This window comes from Scyliorhinus canicula, chromosome 1 (genome assembly GCF_902713615.1).
Source record: "Scyliorhinus canicula chromosome 1, sScyCan1.1, whole genome shotgun sequence".
NCBI classification, from domain to species: domain Eukaryota; kingdom Metazoa; phylum Chordata; class Chondrichthyes; order Carcharhiniformes; family Scyliorhinidae; genus Scyliorhinus; species Scyliorhinus canicula.
In genome coordinates, this window is record NC_052146.1 from 116938482 (window position 1) to 116958597 (window position 20116).

Sequence of the window (20116 nt, forward strand, 5' to 3'; positions counted from 1 at the left end):
GGCCTCGCAGTATCTTGTGAGTATCTATAAGATCCCCTCCCCTCATCCTTCTAAACTCCAATGAGCACAGATCCAGAGTCCTCAACTGTTCCTCATATGACAAGCTCTTCATTCCAGGCATCATCCTTGTGAACCTCCCCTGGACCTTTCCAAGGCCAGTACATCTTTCCTTCGATACGGGGCTCAAAACTGCTCACAATACTCCAAATAGGGTCTGACCAGAGCCTTTTACAGCCTCAGAAGTACAACCCTGGTCTTGTACTCTAGCCCTCTCAATATGAATGCTAACATTGCATTTGCCTTCCTAACTGCCGACTGAACCTGCACGTTAACCTTAAGAAAATCGTGAACCAGGACTCCCAAGTCTCTTTATGCTTCTGATTCCCTAAGCAATTCCCCATTTAGAAAATAGTCTATGCCTCCATTCCTCCTTCCAAAGTGCATAACCTCACACTTTTCCACATTGTATTCCATCAGCCACTTCTTTGCCCACTCTCCTAGCTTGTCCAAATCCTTCTGCAGCCCCCCTGCTTCCTCAACACTACCTGTCCCTCTACAAATCTTTTTATCAGATGCAAACTTAGCAACAGTGCCTTCAGTTCCTTCTTCCAGATCATTAATGTATATTGTGAAAAGTTGTGGTCCCAGCACCGACCGTTGAGGCACACCACTAGTCACCGGCTACCATCCTGAAAAAGACCCCTTTATCCCAACTCTCTGCCTTCTGCCAGTCAGCCAATCCTCTATTCGTGCCAGGATCTTGCCCTTTACACCATGGGCTCTTAACTTATTTAACAATCTCCTATGCGGCACCTTGTCAAAGACTCATGACCCTCTGAGTGAAAAGAATTCTTCTCATCTCTGTCTTAAATGGGTAACCCCTTATTTTTAAACAGTGACCCTAGTTCTAGATTCTCTCACAAGAGGAAACAGCCTCCTCATGTTCACCCTGTCAATACTTTTTCCAACCTATTATTTTTCTTTGTAAATTTAGAGCACCCAATTCTTTTTTTTCCCAATTAAGCGGCAATTTAGCGTGGCCAATCCACCTACCCTGCACATCTTTTTAGGTTGTGAGGGTGAGACCCACGCAGACACGGGGAGAATGTGTAAACTCCACATGGTCAGTGAACCCGGGGCCGTGATTGAACCTGGGTTCCTGGCCCTGAGATGCAATGGTGCTAACCACTGCACCACATTGCTGCCCACTATTTTCTAATCTAATGGAACCTTCACTCTTGTTGAGTTATTCCCCATTTCTTCATTCACCATGGTTGCTGTCTATGCAGCTGGAAGGATGGGTGCACAGTCTTCTCACAGCCTGCCAGCACAAGGTACCAGATATTGCATAGCAGTAGGAGTTCCATCATTCATGAGGTAATGTGTGAACTATGTCTCAACTCCATTGTGAGCTTTTACTCCATACCCATTGACATTTTACATACCTATGGGCATCATGGCAGTTCCAAATGACCCCTCTGAATCCACAGCCTTTTGGTGAATGGATTTCCAGCATCCTCTGTTAGGGAAAAGGTGTTGATTTCTCTTCTGGCCTCACTCTGTCCACTGAGAACTCTGTCCTCTTCCACTTCTGACTTTTTGTGCATTCTCGATTTTCATTGCTTTGTTATTGACTACTGGGCCTTCAGGAGTCTGAGTCCTCAACCCGAAACCTCTCCACCTCTGTCTCCTTTTAAAATACTCCTTAATATTTACCATTTTACCAAGCTGAACACATCTTTGAATTGCTTTGGGATGTTTTAACTGCATTAAAGGTGCTGTCTGAATGAAAGCAAGTTGGTGTAGATCAGCCTGACCCAAATTTTAAGATCATGTCCTTTTGTTTCTCAGATTTCCGATCAGTTGTAACAGCTTCTCTGTATCAAACCATTGAATCATTTTAAACACCCTGATCAGATCACCCCACAATCTTCTAAACACCAGGCGCTCCTGAGCAGTCACTTGTTTATTTGTGTCTCTCGGTTTTGTTTTTGCAGGTTTGCTTCAACAGGTCATGACAGCGCTACCAGGAGCTGGGCCAAGGATCCCCGGCCTACACTCTCAGACCACAGCGCCCATCCACCCTACAGTGCCAGTACCCCCGCAGCAGCCGCAGAGTGCCCTGCGTGAGATCACGTGCGTCACCCTCTGCAAGGTTGGCCAGGAAACTGTTCAGGACATCGTGGCGCGTACAATGGACATCTTCCACATGCTCCGGGCAACACAGGTGACTGATCCCTCCTTCCCTTCCCTTAATTTATTCAGCAAGTGAGGGGTTTTGTGTTGAGCAATGGGACACTTTCCACTTCCGGCACAAATTATTTGCAGTAAGGATTGGCAGGTAAGTTACAGCATGTATTAGATAGATGGAGTATGAGAATGGTTCCCAGGACCCTGGTTAGCACTGCTGTCTCACAGCACCAGGGACCCTGGTTTGATCCCAGCCTTGGGTGACTGTCTGTGTGGAGTTTGCATATTTTCCCTGTGTCTGCATGGGCTTCCTCCGGGTGCTCCGGTTTCCCCCCACAGTACAAAGATGTGCAGGTTAGGTGGATTGACTACGATCAATGTGTGGGGTTACAGGAATAAGGCGGCCTAGGTAGAATGCTCTTTTGGAAGGTTGGTGCTGAATTGATGGGCCAAATAGCCTCCTTCTGAACTCTAGGAATTCTATGGATCACCGGATCCTGATTTGCACACTTCTAATGAGGCTTCCACTTGTTTTGGGAAGACTTGCATTCACATAGCATCTTTCACAACTTCAGGACACTCCAAAGGCCTTTGCAGCCAATGAAGCACATTTGAGGTATGATCACTGTTGTAATGTAGGAAACACCCAGAAAGCTCCAACAAAAACCATAACATAAAGGACCATAAAAATCTGATAAGTGATGTTGATTAAGGGATATATATATTGACCACCAGAGAGATCTTCCATGTTCTTCAAATAATGCCATGGGATCCTTTACATCCACTTAAGAGGACATGTGCCCTGAACTGCCCTCTGAAATACTCTAGTGAGTCACTCAGCTGTATCAGGGCAGCACGGTAGCATTATGGTTAGCACAATTGCTTCACGGCTCCAGGGTCCCATGTTCGATTCCCGGCTTGGGTCACTGTCTGTGTGGAGTCTGCACGTTCTCCCCGTGTGCGCGTGGGTTTCCTCCGGGTGCTCCGGTTTCCTCCCACAGTCCAAAGATGTGTGGGTTAGGTGGATTGGCCATGATAAATTGCCCTTGGTGTCCAAAATTGCCCTTAGTGTTGGGTGGGGTTGCTGGGTTGTGGGCCTAGGGTGGAGATGTGGGCCTGGGGGCCTGGGTAGGGTGCTCTTTCCAAGAGCCGGTGCAGACTCGATAGGCCGAATGGCCTCCTGCACTGTTAATTCTATGATCTAAATGTCAATACAAAGCCAGATGAACCATCCGGCAATGACTTGAGCACCAGGCACGATAAAAGCACCACACAATGCAGTCTACCCTGCAATGTCCCCTTTGCTAGCATGTGGGGACCTGTGCCAAAATTGGAAGAGCTGCCCCACAGACCAGCAGCTTGACATAGCCATACTTTAAAAAAATCATGCCATTTAGCTGACATCCCAATTTCCTCCATCACTATAAACCAAATGACTGTACAGGCTCAGCAGAGGAACTAGCACAGTGGTAATAGTCAGGAGTCCTCAACATTAACCCCAGACCCAATGAAGTCTCATTGCATCATGTCATACATGGACAATGAAATCTTTGACTGATTACGATCCATCACCCTCACTGTATTGTGCAGGGGATGCAGTGGCGTAGTGGTATTGTCACTGGATGAGTAATCCAAAGACCCAGGGAAATCCTCCATGGACCGGTTTCGAATCCTACTGTGGCAGATGGTAGAATTTAATCTCAGTAGAACATCTGGAATTAAACCTCTAATGATGACCATGAAGCCATTGTCGTTAAAAATCCAACTGGTTCACCAATGTCCTTTAGGGAAGGAAACTTGCCGTCCTTACCTGGTCTGACCTACATGTGACTCCAGACCCACAGCAATGTGGTTGACTCGTAAATGCCCTCTGAAATAATCTGTCAAGCGACTCAGTTGTATTCAACCGCTACAAAGGAATTAAACCGGTCAGACTACCCAGCATCTACCTAGACACCAGAAGTGATGACAGCAAACCCAGCCCTGGCAATCATGCACAGTCCTTCTTGCTAACATTTGGGGGCTGGTGCCAAAATTGGGAGATCAACAGCCTGACCTAGTCATACTCACAGAAACATACCTTACAGATAATTTGCCAGACCCATCGTTGCTATCCCTGGTTCTGTAGGTTCTGTTTCACCGGCAGGAGACCCAGACGAAATGGTGACACAGTGGTATACAGTCAGAAGGGAATTCTCCTGAGTCCTTCACATTGACTCTGGGCCCCATGAAGTCTCATGGCACCAGATCAAACTTGAGCAAGGAAATTTTCTGCTGATTGTCACATAACCATTCGCCTCTCAACTAATGAATCAGTACCCTTCCACTTTGAACAGCATTTAGAGGAAGTACTGAGGGTGGCAAGGGGGCAAGATATACTCTAGGTGGGAGACTTCAATGTCCTTCAAGTATGGCTTGGTAGTATCACCCCAGACAGAGCTGGGCAGATCCAAAATGACAACTGCGAGATTAGGGTGGTGACAGATGGTGGAGGGAACTAAGAGGGAAGAACATACTTTACCTAATCCCCCCAGCCTGCCTGCTCCAGATACATCTGTCCATGACGGTATCGATAGGAGGGTCCACCGCACAGTCCTTATGGAGACAAAGTCCTGTCTTCACATTGAGGATAACTTCAATTTTGCTATTGGGCACTACGACTGTGCTAAATGGGATAGACTTTGAACAGATCTAGCAACTCTGTGTCCATCAGGTCCTGTAGGCCATCAGCAGCAGCAAAATTGAACTCGGCCACAATTCGTAATCTCAGGGCCTGGCACATCCCCCTCTCTACCATTCTCACAAAGCCACGGGATCAACCCTGGTTCAATGTAGAGTGCAGGGCAGGACCAAGGGCAACACCGCCATGCCCAAAAATGAGATGTCAACCTGGTAAAGCCACAACACCAGACTGCTGTGTGCCACACCGGAATAGCAGCTAGTGATGGACAGAGTTTTGCAATCCCACAACCAACAGATCCGATCTGTGCAATCCTGCTGCATCCAGTCATGAGTGGTGGCGAACAATTAAACAACTCCCTGGAGGAGGAGGCTCCACAAATATCCCCATCCTCACTGATGGAGGAACCCAGCACATCTGCAAAAGATAAGACTGAGGTATTCGTAACAATCTTCGGCCAGAAGTGCTGAATGAATGATCCATCTTGGCCTCCTCCAATGGTCCCCAGCATCACAGATGTCAGTCTTCAGCCAATTCGATTCATTCCCCGTGATATCTAGAAATGGTTAAAGGCACTGGATACTGGAAAGGCTATGGATCTTGACGATATTCCGGCAATAGTCCTGAAGCCTTGTGCTCCAGGACGTGCCACGTTCCTGGCCAAGCTATTCCAGCACTGGCATCTACCTAGCAAAGTGGAAAATTTCCCAGGTGCGTCCTGTACACAAGAAACAAGCCCAGCTAGTTACCTCCCCATCAGTCTACTGTTCATCATAAGTAAAGAGATGAAAGGGTTCATTTAAAGCGCTATTCAGTGGCATTTATTCAGCAGTAACCTGCTTGTGGACGTCAGTTTGAGTTCTTCCATGGTCACACGGCTCCTGACCTCATTACATACCTTGGTTCAAACATAGAGAAAAGAGTTGAAGTCCAGAGGTGAGATGAGAGTGATTGCCTTGACATCAAAGCAGCATTTGACCGAGTATGGCATCAAGAAGCCTTGCAAAATTGGAATCTATGGGAATCAGGGAGAAAACTCCCACTGATTTGAGTCATACCTGGCACAAAGGAAGATGGTTGTGGTAGTTGAAGGTCAATCATCTCAGCTCCAAAACATCACTGCAGGAGTTCCTCAGGGTAGTGTCCTAGGCCCAACTATCTTTAGCTGCTTCATCAATGATCTTCTTTCTATCACAAGCTCAGAAATGGGGATGTTTGCAGAATACTGCACAGTTCAATGTTCACCATTCGCGACTCCTCCGTTATTGAAGCATTCCAAGTCCAAATGCAGCAAGACCTGGCCAATACCCAGGTTTGGGCTGACAAGTGGTAAGTTACATTTGTGACACAAGTGCCAGGCAATGACCATCTCCTACAAGAGAGGACCTAAACATCACCCATTGACATTGAATGGCATTACCATCCCTGGGGGATGCCATTGATCAGAAACTGATAAATACTGTGGCTGTCAGAGCAGGTCAAAGGCTAGGAATGCTGTGGTGAGTAAATCACCTCATGACTCCCCAAAGCCTGTCCAACATCTACAAGGCACAAGTTCGGAGTGTGATGGCATGCTATCCACTCATCTGGATTCAGACCAGGGGAGGGATTCTCCGCCGCTGTGATTCTCCGTTTTGCAGGAACCCGGGAGTTTCCCGATGGCGTGGGGCTGCGCCACAATGTGAAACCCCATTAACCGTCCGGCATAACAGAGGATCCTGTTGGTGGGTCAGGGCAGAAATGTGGCACGGTGGGGCGGAGAATCCAGCCCCAGATCTCTCGGCCCAAAACTGGGCATTCACAAGTTGCTTTGTTTAAAAAAAAAAAATGTTAATTGGATGTGGGCATTGCTGGCAAGGCCAGCGTTTGTTGCCTCTCCGTAATTGCTCTTGAGAAGGTGGTGGTGAGCTGCCTTCTTGAACTGATGCAGTCCATGTGCTGTAGGAACACCCACAGTGCTGTTCGGGAGGGGTTTTGATCCAGTGACAGTGAAGGAACAGCGATATATTTCCGAGTCAGGATGGTGTGTGACTTGGAGGAGATCGTGAAGGTGGTCATGTTCGCACTCATCTGTGGTCCTTGGCTTACTTAGTAGATACCACAGGTTGCAAGGTGCAGTTGAAGGAGGATTGGTGAGTTGCTGCAGTGCATCTTGTAGATGGATGCCACTGTGTGTCAGTGTTGTAGACTGAATGTTTAAGGTGATGGAAGGGGGGTAGCAATCAAGCGGCTGCTTTGTCCTGGATGGTGTCGAGCTTCTTGTTGGAGCTACACTCATCCAGGCAAGTGGAGAGTATTCCATTACACTCCCGACTTGTACCTTGTCGATGGTGGACAGGCTTTCGGGAGTCATGGGGAGAGTTATTTGCTCCATGATTCCTGGCCGTTGACCTACATTGGTAGCTGCAGTATTATTACAATCCCAGTTGGCGCCAAAGTTTTGGGTTTCTAGGCCTGTTTGAACTCTGGTGGATCATTCCCAGCAGAACTGAGTTCCACTGTAACCTTATGGCCTGGCATATCCATTACTCTACTATTACTCTTAACCCTGTTCAATGATGAGCAGGAGCAGCACTAGGTATATCTAAAAAGGTAATGCCAACCTGGTGAAACTAAAACACAGGACTAAATGGTACTAAACAATGTAAGCAGCATGCAAAAGACCGAGTTAAGCAATTCCAAAACCAATGGATCAGATCAAAGCTCTGCAGGCCTGCTACATCCATTTGGCAGCTATGGTTGACAATTCAACAACTAATGAGAGGAGGCTCCAAAAACATTCTCGGCCTCACTGGTGGAGGAGCCCAGCATACGAAGGCGAAAGCAAAGCTGAAGCGTTTGTAACCATCTTGCCCTGCTCAGATCCCCAGTCTTTAGTCATTTTGAAGCACTCCACATGATATCTGGAAATAGCTGAAGGCACTGGTTACTGATATGGGCCCTGACAGCATCCTACAATAGGTCCCCAGATTTATGCCCCGGAACTAGCCAGACACCCGTCCAAGCTGTTCCAGCACAGTGACAACACTGTCATTTACCCAACAAAGTGGAATATTGCCTGGGTGTTTCCTGTCCATAAAAAGTAAGACGCATCCAATAAGAGAAAGGCAATGCCATTGAATGGCCAATGACTACTTTTAGTCTACTAGAAAAGTAATGGAAGATTTTGTCGACATATGCTGTCAAGTGACATTTACTCAGCTGTTCACTAGTCTCAGTTTGAGGTCTATCAGGACCCATAGCTCCAGTCCTCATTACGACCTTGGTCCAAATATGCACAAGAGAGTTGATGCCGGAGGTGAGGTGAGTGACTGACCCTTGATATCGAGGTACCTTTCGTTAGAATTTGGAATCCCCAGGAGTCCGAGAAAAATTGAAGTCAATGGGAATCATGGGTGTGGGTGGAGCCTCCACTAGCTGGAGTTTTCCCTGAACAATAAATGTTGGAGGCCAATTAACTCCGTCCCAGGACATCATTACAGAGTTCCTCGGGGCAGTGTCCTCGGCCAAACCTGCTGCACCATCAATGACCTTACTTCTCTCATAAGGCCCGAAGTAGGGATGTTTGCTGATTGCACAGTGTTCAGTTTCATTCACAGCTCGACATACAATGAAGCAGTCCGTGCATGCATGCAACAAGACCTGAACAACATGCAGGCTTGGACTTGTGTGCCGTGGGAATGCTACTTGCCATTTAACTGGCAGGCAATTGCCATCCTCAAGAAGAAAGAATCTAAGCGTCTCATGGTGACATTAACATTGCTGACAACATCTGGACGAGAGGGGTCACCATAAACTAACTGGCTCAGCCGCATAAATACTGTGACTGCAAGAACAGCTCAGATGCTGGGAATTTTGCGGCAAGTGACCGTAGCAACTTAGTTTAATGTCTCATCCAAAAGATGGCACCTTTGACAATGAAGCACTCCTTCAGTAGTGGAAGTGTCTGTCTAGAATTATGTGCTCAAGGTTTTGGAGTGGGACCTCCACTGACAGCTTATCTGTGCAGTGAGAGTGCTAGCCACCAAGGCACAGCTAGCACATCTGTGACTTTATTATTGAAATGACATTTGAACTCTGTCAGCATTTCCTGCAATTTAAAGAAACAAAACAGGAAATATGCATGCAAATGATTAGCACTTAATGAAATAAGCTCCCATAATGGTACGGTGACTGAGCCGTATAAACCACAAAAGTCCAAGATAGCGTCAACCATGATGAGCTGTTTCCTTCTTTGTCCAAAACAGTAGAACTAGAGGACACCGCCTGTGCTTGAAGGGATACGTTTTAAAGCTGATTTGTGCAACTGAAATTTCAAGTGGCCAATCTATGAAACAGGCCGAGGGAGATGGTGGAAGCTGTTAATATTGATTCATTTAAGTTAAATTTCGTTCTGAAAGTGACATGTTGGGGGTACAACATATGAGTAATTTCAGGCAAGTGTACCATGCTTGGGTGGAGAGGGAGGGGGTTGGTGGGGGGGGAGGTGGTGCAGAGGAGACTTTGGGCTTCTAATTTGCAAAGTTCTCTTCACTTGTGTTTTCCTCTCTGTATGTCAGGGTCTGTTCGAATTGAGGACACTAGGGATCCATTCATTATATAAGAATATATAAATTAGGAGTGGCCCACTCGGCCCCTCGAAGCTGCTCCACCATTCAATAAGATCAAGGCTGATCTGAGTATGACCTCAACCTCACATTCCTGCCTACCCCAATAACCTTTCACCCCCTTGCATATCAAGAATCTAATTATCTCTGCCATGAAAATATTTAAAGACTATGCTTTCATCGCAAAGACTCTCGATTTCTCCTCTTTCCCCACCCCGAGTGGAAAAACATTCTCTATCTGTTTTAAATGAGCGACCCCGTTATTTTTAAACAGTGACCCCCATACTTCTAGATTCTCCCACAAGAGGAAACATCCTCTCCATTGTTGGTTAGCAGGAATGATGAGGGGCAGCAAGGGTTTTGGATGAGCTAACGTTTATACAGGGTGAAAGATAAGCATGTGATAGGGTTTCAGCACCAGATAAAAGTGAGGCTGGAATTGGAGGTGGGCGGTATTACCAAGGTGGCAGGCTATGTGAAGGAGAGGTTGTGAAGCGAGGGGCTCAGTTTGGAGTCAAATAGGATGGTCAGGTTGCAGTCAATCTGATTGTTTCTCTCCTTTTTCTGGTCCTTGAAATGTTTCTGGGGTGTTCAACACCCTGGACGGGGAGTAAATAGTGCTGACACCTGAGATCTGATATTTTTTATTGGTTCTCATGGCTGCGACTCCAGTGACTCATGATGTTAACTGGCACTTGAACAACTTGAAGGAAAGAAAGAACTTGCATTTCTATAGCACCTTCAAGGTGCCCAAAGCACTTCACACAATGGAATACATTGAGAGTAGTCACTCATGTAATGAAGGAAACGCAGCAATCAATTTGTGAGTGGCAAGATCCCAAAAACAACAATCTCATAATGTCATGGAATCTGTTGTAGTGATGCTGGCAGAAGGTTACTGGTAAATATTGGCCAGGAAAGTGGGTTGTATCCCTTGTTTTACCTTCATGCCTTGGGACCTCTAATTAATTTGAAAGACATTGGTGAATCCATTTTCTTCCTCTAACTTTTGCAGCTTTTCTTCAGTGCTGCTCCGGTCTCTGGAGTGGGATTTCAACCTTTGGCCTTCTGACTCCAGGGTGGGTGGAGTGGGATTTCAACCTTTGACCTTCTGACTCCAGGGTGGGTGCGCTACCACTATGACGAGACAGACACAACTAATTTCAGTTTAAATTCAAGGCTTAGGTTCTAATCTGTGCAGCCAAGATCAAGCAAATTCAATCACCCATGTGCCCTTTCCTAATGTGTTTCTGGTGTTTTGGTATTGTTGCCTTGGTATTGCATTGACCTGTGTGTCCCAGGGAAGTTCCTAAATCATCAAAGATGACGGTAAATAAAATCAATGTGGGAAATATTCAAGAAGGCCTGACTGCTTCTGCGGAGACAGAAACAGTTAACATTTCAAGTGGAATTTGAGTCCCCTTCAGAACCTTATAACAAAGATACTTGCTGTTACTCTTCCTCCTGTTTATTCTCGGCATGTGGGATAGCTAGTTACCAGGTATGGCTGAAAGGATTGCTGGGCCAGTTCAGAGGATAGTTAAAAATAAAACACACTGATGTAGGACTGGAGTTGCAGACCAGCCTAGGTAAAGACGGCAGATTTTCTTCCCTAAAGATCATTAAGTGAACTAATTAGGTTCCTGCGGCATACTCGGCGGAGCAAGCAGACCTGTGGAAAGAAAGAGTTACCATTTCTGATGTTTGAGTGAAAAATCTCGATCTGAAACGTTAACTGTTTTCCTCTCCAGAGAGGAATTCCCAGCATTTTTTGTCTTTATTTCTGATTTACAGCATCTGCAGTATTTTATTTTTTTGTATTTGGTTTCTACGACAACCTGACAGCTTTTACTGAAATTAGCTTATTATTTACAGATTTTAAACACTTTTGAGTTAAAATTCTCAAATTGACATGGTGTGCCTTCAACTTGAATTCTTTATATCAATGATCCCATAATGCCGTATATCTACGGCTGCCGAATCTGCATATATTCCTGGAGGTTTAATCACACAACCTTCAGCTACCCTTCCCAGTTGCACAGCTTTTATTCATTTTCATTGTGTTTATAACCAAAAAATGGAATTATTCAAAGAAGATTTTTTTAAAACCCAAAGTAAGAGCTGCTGAGAGCGGATCAAATGCATTCTCTATTAGGAGAGGAGTAGGATATAAAGGGATGTGCCCTTACCACTTGATGCCCATGCCTGTGTTTGGTTACAGGAGGTCACTAGAGGCGTCTGATATTCTAGTCAGTGTCTTTCTTTGCAGTATGGTATCTCAGCCACCAGAGGACGCAATTGCTCTTTGCGAACAATCTCAGCCACCTGATGCCTGCAGTTCAGGTTACAATGTTTTTATAATCTATTAGTGGGCGATTAACAGATGGATCTGAATCTGAATTTGAACTTCTTCGTTAACGGGACTTTAAAAAAAACCAAAATCAATTACGGGGTGCGGATGTCGCTGATTGGGCGAGCATTTATTGCTCATCCCACATTGCCCTCTACTTCAAAGGGCAATTGAGTCAACCATATTGCTGTCACATGTAGACCAGACCAGGTAAGGATGGCAGATTCCCTTCCCTAAAGAGCATCAGTGAACCAGATGGGTTTTTGCAAAAATCGACAATGCTTTCATTTGACTTTTTAATTCCAGATTTTGATTGAATTCAAATTTCACCATCTGCAGTGCTGGGATTTGAATCCAGCTCCCCAGATCTTACCCTGGGTTCTGGATTACTGCTCCAGTGACAGGATCAGAACACTACCGCCCACTTCTTTCTCTCCGCAACTCCCGCCCCCACTTCCTCCATACTCCCGACAGTATGAAAAATAGAGTACAACTGAAAGACAGCAGGCAAGTTTTATATTTCTCAGTGTCCCGAGTGTCATGATATGCAAACATGCAGCTAATGAACACGTAGAATAGGACACGACCAATGAGCAGTCAGGACACTCGGGGGTGGTAGCGCATTATAAAAGGTACGAAAATGAAATGAAATGAAAATCGCTTATTGTCACAAGTAGGCTTCAAATGAAGTTACTGTGAAAAGCCCCTAGTCGCCACATTCCGGCGCCTGTTCGGGGAGGCTGTTACGGGAATCGAACCGTGCTGCTGGCCTGCCTTGGTCTGCTTTCAAAGCCAGCGATTTAGCCCTGTGCTAAACCAACCCCTAAAGGCACTCACCCCACCTCTTTCCACAGACTAACATCTACAGAGTGAGACGGGGTGTATCCTCAGCATCACGCCCCAGCATGTGGCTCAGAGCAAGGCTGGTTCAGTTAGACTGAATTACTACATTTAGATTAGCAGAGAGTCGAACTCATTGAGAACTGTGCTAATAGTTCAATCAAACACATTGAACTCACTTCAAAGTCTGGAGCATCTTTTACTCAAAACTGCATCAAGTGGCAGCTTGTGTTATTCCAAATTACATAACACAACACCGAGAAGTATAGAATAATGCAGCAGAGAATGAGGCCATTCAGCCCACCATGACCCGCTAAAGAGCTATCCAATTCATCACATTCCATTGATTTCTCCCCTTAGCCCTGCAAAGTTTCTTTCTCCAATCGAGTACCCAATGTTTTTTTGAAAACTATTATTCCATTTGCTTCCATCTTCCTTTTTCAGGCAGTGAGTTCCAGTTCAGCAAAATTTGCTGTTGCTTTTGAAAAAAACTCTCTCATTTGACTCTGGTTCTTTTACCAATTGTTTCAAATTTTTGTCCTCTGGTTACTGCCCCCCCCCCCCCCGATGTTTTTCTTTATTCACTCCATCAAATCTTCAGAATTTTGGAAACCTTGATCCAATCTCCTCTTTGACTTTCCCTGTTCGAAGGGGAAGAACCCCAGCTTCTGCAGTCTCTCCACATAACTAAAATTCCTCATTCCCCCAATCGTTCAGGAAGAGATGGTTAATTCTGCCATCAAGGCAAGAGTTGGAAATCAATTCCCTGATCAAGAGGCGCTCTGCCAGGTGAAACATTTTGGATAGGGCGCAGAATGTCATCAGTCCAGTTGCGACAGCTTCTTTACTTTCTCGTGTGAACATGTTAAGATCCAGCCTAAAATATGAAATAAAAGTGCTGGAAACGCTTCACGTCTGGTAGAATCTGCAGGGAGAAAGAATTGTTTTGAGTCTATGACCTCTCATTTTTCTCCATCCCTCCAGTGTGCCTGCAATTTTTTTGGTTTGTTTTTATTTTATATTTCCAGCAGCTGTGTGGTGCGATTTACTGGCCTTGTTGTGCTAGACATTGTGATGAGGTCATTGAATCTCGCGAGAGGCCTCCACCCAGCTCATTTAAAGATGTCTGCACTGGGTAATAACAGTCTCCCCAGTGAGGCCTGGACCAAGTGCTGTTTAGCACTGGTCCACACAAACATGGATGAGGTGTATAGGCACCCAGGGGCGTTTCACAGGCCATTGGAAACCCCTGAGTGATTGGGACAGGGTAGTTTGGCCTCTGGCTCTGGCATCTGGGGGTGATGCTGACAGGGGCACTGCAAGTATGCTAGGGTGGTTGTGTCAGGCTGGCTGTGCCAAGGGCACCTGAGGGGGGCATGTCCATTAAAGAGGGAATAAAGGGGACTATGAAGTGGTGGTGGGGGGGGGGGGGGGGAAGGCGGGTATGAAGGGGCCTCCGGTTTGGGGGGGGTTAAGGGTGGGGGTTTGACAGGCTTAGGTTGTTTTCGCTGGAGCAGGGAAGACATAGTGACCTGATTGTGGTGTACAAGATTATGTGGGGCATGAACACGGTGGATAGGGAGCAGCTCTTCCTCAGTTGTGAGGGGACACAAGTTCAAAGTGAGGGGCAGGAGGCTTAGTGGGGATTTGAGGAAAATGTTTTTACCCAGAGGGTAGTGATGGTCTAGAATGCACTGTCTGGGAGGGTGGTAGAGGCAGGTTGCCTCACATCTGTTTAAAAGGTACCTGGATGAGCACTTGCCGCGTCATAACATTCAAGGCTATGGGCTAAGTGCTGGCAAATGGGATTAGGTGGGCAGGTCAGGTGTCTTTCATGCGTCGGTGTAGACTCAATGGGCCGAAGGGCCTCTTCTGCCCTGTATTCCGTGATCTGTCCTGAATGTGGGGGGTGTGAAAAAGGGGCGGGGAGGCCTGAAAAGAGGCGCAACTCAGTGACCCCATCGAGGGGTGTCTTCACTTGGGGGTTCTGGGGTAATGACCATGTGGAGGGGTGACATTGCCAGTGGATGAGGGCTGTGGGGGACCCTGAAACTCACTTAGAAATCAAGGCACCCTTTCAAAATGGTGGCCCGATCACTGAGGACCGGCCTGGCCGGTGAGGCTTGACCGGGGGAAAACTCCCCAAGGCCCAAAAGAAGTCCATGAGGTGGGGTGACATTGCCAGTGGATGAGGGATGTGGGGGACCCTCAAACTTGCTGAGAAATCAGGGCACCCTTTCAAAATGGTGGCCCGATCACTGAGGAGCTGGCCTGACCGATGAGGCTTGACCAGGGAAAATCTCACCAAGGCCCAAAAGAATGACTAAGTGTGGTTGAATAATGGTGTGTATCTCACCCAAAAGCCAGTAGAAACACCCCACCAAACTCGTCCAAAATGACACCGAAAAATCTTTTGGTTGAATTCTGCCCTTTTTGTTATTGCAGAAGATATATCTTTACTTCTTTAACTATTGAGCTGTAGACCTACTTTTTATCTTTTTAACTATTAAGAGCTGTGTCATAATATACATCTATGTATATAATGGCGTGCAGACAGGCAGTGATTGACACACAGGATGACCAGAAGCGCACAGAAAAGAGCAGCCAATCACCAGACAGGACACTACCACTATAAAGCCAGAGGGCACCAGGTTTCCAGCTCTCTCTGGACCCAGCCACCAAGATGGTCAGAATTTGTGAGCATTAGCCAGTGCAAACACCATGTAAGTCATAAAGCTAGTAAGTCTGGTCAGGCTAGTACTCGGCCTCCAGTCAAGTCAGCATAGTGTCAACCCACAGTTGAACATGTCTAATAGTTAAGACGTTAAATAAAATTGTGTTGCATCTTATCAAGTGTTGGAGGTCTGTCTCTTGCTACACTGCATCAAGTGCAGTCCACATCGATACAGCCTGCCCAACACATCAAGCTGAAGTAAATGCTTTGGCAGCGAAGACTGTCACATGATAAACACCTGAAGTTGAACTTGTTAAAACATCCCAAACTGTTTGACACAAAGCCACAAACACACATTAGACTAGGCGAGCAAAGCCTTGGTCAAAGAGGTAGGACTTAAAAACCGACTTCATGGGGGTGGAGGAGAAGACCGAAAATTGTTGAGAAGTTTAGGGGGCAAATTCTATTCCTGGCAGCTGAAAGCATGGTTGCCAATGTTGAAGTGATGAAAATTGTGAATGTGTAAGGGGCCAGAATTAGAGGAAAACACAGATCTCTGAGGGTTGTGGGGCTGGAGGAGGTTACAGAAATAGGGAGGGGGGGAGGAACATAGATTTGAAAACAAGTGACATTTTAAAAAAGTTACCACAAATAGATGGGCAAGAAGGGGGAAAAGCAATTAAACCCAACCTAGTTCCATCTATACAGATAGAATCTACACATTGTTCCTCACGCACTCATTCCCTCCAATGTATTTAATTACTTATAGTTTTCATCTCCCGTATTCCAGTCCGCAGTTCATTTTTCATGTTGACTGTGTGCCTTGTTAAATCTGTTCTAAAGTTTTCTCCTATATATTTGAACTTGTATCCTTGTTACTGTTTAATCTGAAGCCTTTATAACTGAATCCTCTTCCACCATGCCCTTTGTTCGAGTCTCTTGGCTACATTCCTGCTTTAAAGGAGAACATAGAACATACAGTGCAGAAGGAGGCCATTTGGCCCATCGAGTCTGCACCGACCCACTTAAGCCCTCACTTCCACCCTATCCCCCTAATCCAATAACCCCTCCTAACATTTTTGGACACTAAGGTCAATTTAGCATGGCCAGTCCACCTAACCTCCACATCAGGGCAGCAGGGTAGCATGGTGGTTAGCATAAATGCTTCACAGCTCCAGGGTCCCAGGTTCGATTCCCGGTTGGGTCACTGTCTGTGTGGAGTCTGCACGTCCTCCCCCTGTGTGCGTGGGTTTCCTCCGGGTGCTCCGGTTTCCTCCCACAGTCCAAAGATGTGCGGGTTAGGTGGATTGGCCATGCTAAATTGCCCGTGGTGTCCTAATAAAAGTAAGGTTAAGGGGGGGGTTGTTGGGTTGCGGGTATGGGGTGGATGCGTGGGTTTGAGTAGGGTGATCATGGCTCGGCACAACATTGAGGGCCGAAGGGCCTGTTCTGTGCTGTACTGTTCTATGTTCTATCTTTGGACTGTGGGAGGAAATCGGAGCAACTGGAGGAAACCCACGCACACACGGGGAGAATGTGCAGACACCGCACAGGCAGTGACCCAGCGGGGAATCAAACCTGGGACCCTGGTGTTGTGAAGCCACAATGCTAACCACTATGCTACCGTGCTGCCCAATTCCAGTACTGCTATTCCTGTACAGCAGGTAATTTCAGTCTTGCAGCCATTTTGGTCGGAAAAATGGAAAAGTAACTTGACGTTTAAATGGAGAGAAACTTCAGAGTGCTTTAGTGCAGAGGGATCTGGGTGTCATCGTGCATGGATCTCTGAAAACTAATATGCAGATACAGCAGGTAATGAGGAAGCCAAATGGAAATTTGGCCTTTATAGCTAAAGGAATAGAGTATAAAAGTAAGAAAGTGTTGCTGCAACTTTACAAGGCATTGGTGAGATTGCACCTGGAGTATTGTGTACCGTTTTGGTCCCCTTGAGGTGGGATGTTGTTGCATTGGAGGCAGTTCAGAGGAGGTTCACTAGAATGATTCCAGAGATGAGGGGTTTGGTTTATAAAGAGAGATTGAGCAATTCAGGCCTATATTCTCCAGAATTTAGAAGAATGAGAGGAGATTAAGTTGAGGTATGTAAGATTGACAAAGTAGAGGTCGAGCAGATGCTTCCTCTTCTAGGGAAATCTAGAATGATAGATCGTAGATTTAGGATAAGGGGTAGCAGATTTAAAACAGATGAGAAATTGCTTCTGTCAAATGGTTGTGAATCTATTGAATTCACTACCCCAGAGCGCGGTGGATGCCAGGACATTGAGTAAGTTTGAGGAGATGGACAGATTTTTAATTAATAATAAGTTGAAGAGTTATAGAGAATGGGCAGGAAAGTGGAGTTGAGGCTGAGAGGAGATTGGCCATGATCTTATTGAATGGTGGAGCAGGCTTGAAGGGATGAATTGCCTACTCCTGCTCTTAGTTCTTATGTTCTTGAACCATTTTGTCCCAATTATTAAGCACAGCCGCTGGTGAGTTGGAAACTGAAACAAAAGCACAGTTTTCTGGGAAAATAATGGTGAGATTAATGGTGCCCGCCATGTGTAAATCACTCGGCAATTTGTGGAGAGGGCGAGAAACCGCTTGACGTTCGAATGGCCACAAGTTGTTGGATAATTTGCACCATTCTGCCTTAGCTTCATGGAAACGGCAGCTCACTCTTGCCCCCCTCTGTGAACTTTAAATATTCATTTTTGCATTAATTGCCCACTAAACAAGCACAGTCAAGAGCTGGTACTCAATGGATCATTTGAACAAAAAGATTTGTTCCTGCAATGTTACTCAAACTCTCCAGCTCAAAGTGGACAACTAAAATGGTGAACTTCCATCCTGTGGGCAGTAAATTGTACTTCAGAAGTATTTAAACTCTCTCTCTCTCTCTCTCTCTCTCTCTCACACACTCTCGTGTTTGATCCAACTTTCTTTCCCTCTCTTTATTTCTCTTTCTGTATCTAACTTGATTCTAATTCCTTCTCTGTTGTTTATCTGTTTCTTTCTCAATTGTTCAATCCCATTATTGCACAAGGTAGATGGTTAGCCCCATCATTCACCAAGACCTTGGAAATCGCTTTCCTTTAGCTGCACCATTATCAACTCCCACTTCCAGCAAATTCTGACTCCAAACGTTGCAAGCTGAAGGGTGCAGGCGAAGGTCCAACTAATTGGACACCTCACACGACCCCCCCCCCCCCCCCCAGTGCTTCCTGACATCACTCCTGAATGCCATTGCCCTAATTTAAAGACTATACCCTCTTTTGTCAGTGAGTGCAGAACAAGAATATAGTTCCTCTCTTTCTCTCTTGCTATCTCTAACCCATCAACTCCTTTCCTGAACTTCACCTCCGTCAGATCATCTCTTACCCTCCTATACTTGAGGGAATACAAGCCTAGACATTTAACCCTTTAAGCCTAGCTTTCATTGTGACAAATCTGCACTGTAGCCCCTCAAGGGCCGATAAATTCTTGCTACTGTTTACCAACACCCCTTGAAAATGCCACATTTGCTTTTGAACTTGTGAAGTTGATTATACCAGGGGAGCTATGAATAGATTTGGGTCACAGCAGTCAGGATATAATCAATCCCTCCAGCTGCCATTCAGCTGGGTTAATTAAGAAGTGATGTTGGAATGTTGCTTGCTTTTTTTAATCCTTCCAATGTGGAAAAGTGCTCCAAGGTGCAATTAAAATAAAATAGAGGTGTTGGTGCCACAAATATTTTATCGACTCTTGTTGTACAGAAGGAGCCCATTCAGCCTATTGTGTCTATATTGGATCTTTGAAACAGGTAGCCAATTAGTCCACTCCCTTGTTCTTTCCTCATCCTGAATGTTTTGCCTATTCGAGTATTTATCTAATTTCATTTGGAAAATTAAAATTGAATCTGCTTCCCCTGACTTTATGCCAGTGCAAATCATCATCATTTCTCTGCATAAAACAAGTCCATTTCACCTCTGCTTCCTTTGCCTCAAAGTTACCTTACATTTACATCCACTGGTTATTAACACTCCTCAGAGGGAACAGTTTATCTTTATCTACTTCATCAAGACCAGTCGGGATTGTGAAATCCTCAATTAGATCGCCCCTTCATGTCAATATTATGTGTTGGGTATGCTGGGTCTGCGAGGACTGCGTTTGCTATAGCAGTGAGAGAGACAGGCTTCCAACACTCGGAGAAATGCAACTCTATTTTATTAACTCTTAACTATTAAACATACTTTAACTGTGGGTTGACACTATGCTGAGTTGACTGGAGACCTGAGGCTAACCTGACCAGACTATCTTACTACCACATGGTGGATGTTCGTGTTGTTGCTCACGGGCTCTGCCTGTCTCAGAGGCTGCATCCCGAGAGAGCGGGAAAACTAGTGCCCTCTGGCTTTATAGTGGCCGTGTCCTGTCTGGTGATTGGCTGCTGTGTTCTATGTTTCATTGGTCATCCTGTGTGTCACTCGATGTCTGTCTGTGCACCATCATATACTTGTGTGTATATTATGACAGATAGCAATGACAAAATCCCGCAGATACTAGAAATCCGAAATAAAAGCCGAAAATACTCCGATCTGGCAGCATCTGTGGGGAGAGAAACGAGAGTTAATGTTTCAGGTCGAAGTGACCCCCATCAGAATTGATTTTGATGAAAAGTCTTTGTGACCATAAACATGCCTCTCCTTAATCTTTCTTCTCTAAAAAGAACAATTCCAGCTTCTCTAGTCTCTCCACATAACAATGCTCTTTGCACATCCTCGACACTATTTCAG

The 20116-nt window shown here is 45.7% G+C and overlaps 1 protein-coding gene across 1 annotated transcript in view; it reads left to right on the plus strand.

Annotated features, from left to right (window-relative positions):
- zgc:114119 (uncharacterized protein LOC619273 homolog) overlaps positions 1-20116 on the plus strand; it is a 34168-nt gene that overhangs the window by 6583 nt on the left and 7469 nt on the right. Inside the window, exon 2 of the mRNA XM_038798538.1 lies at positions 1998-2227. Coding sequence (XP_038654466.1) covers positions 2015-2227 — 213 coding nt within the window. The 5' untranslated portion in view covers positions 1998-2014. The remainder of the gene's footprint in view (positions 1-1997; positions 2228-20116) is intronic.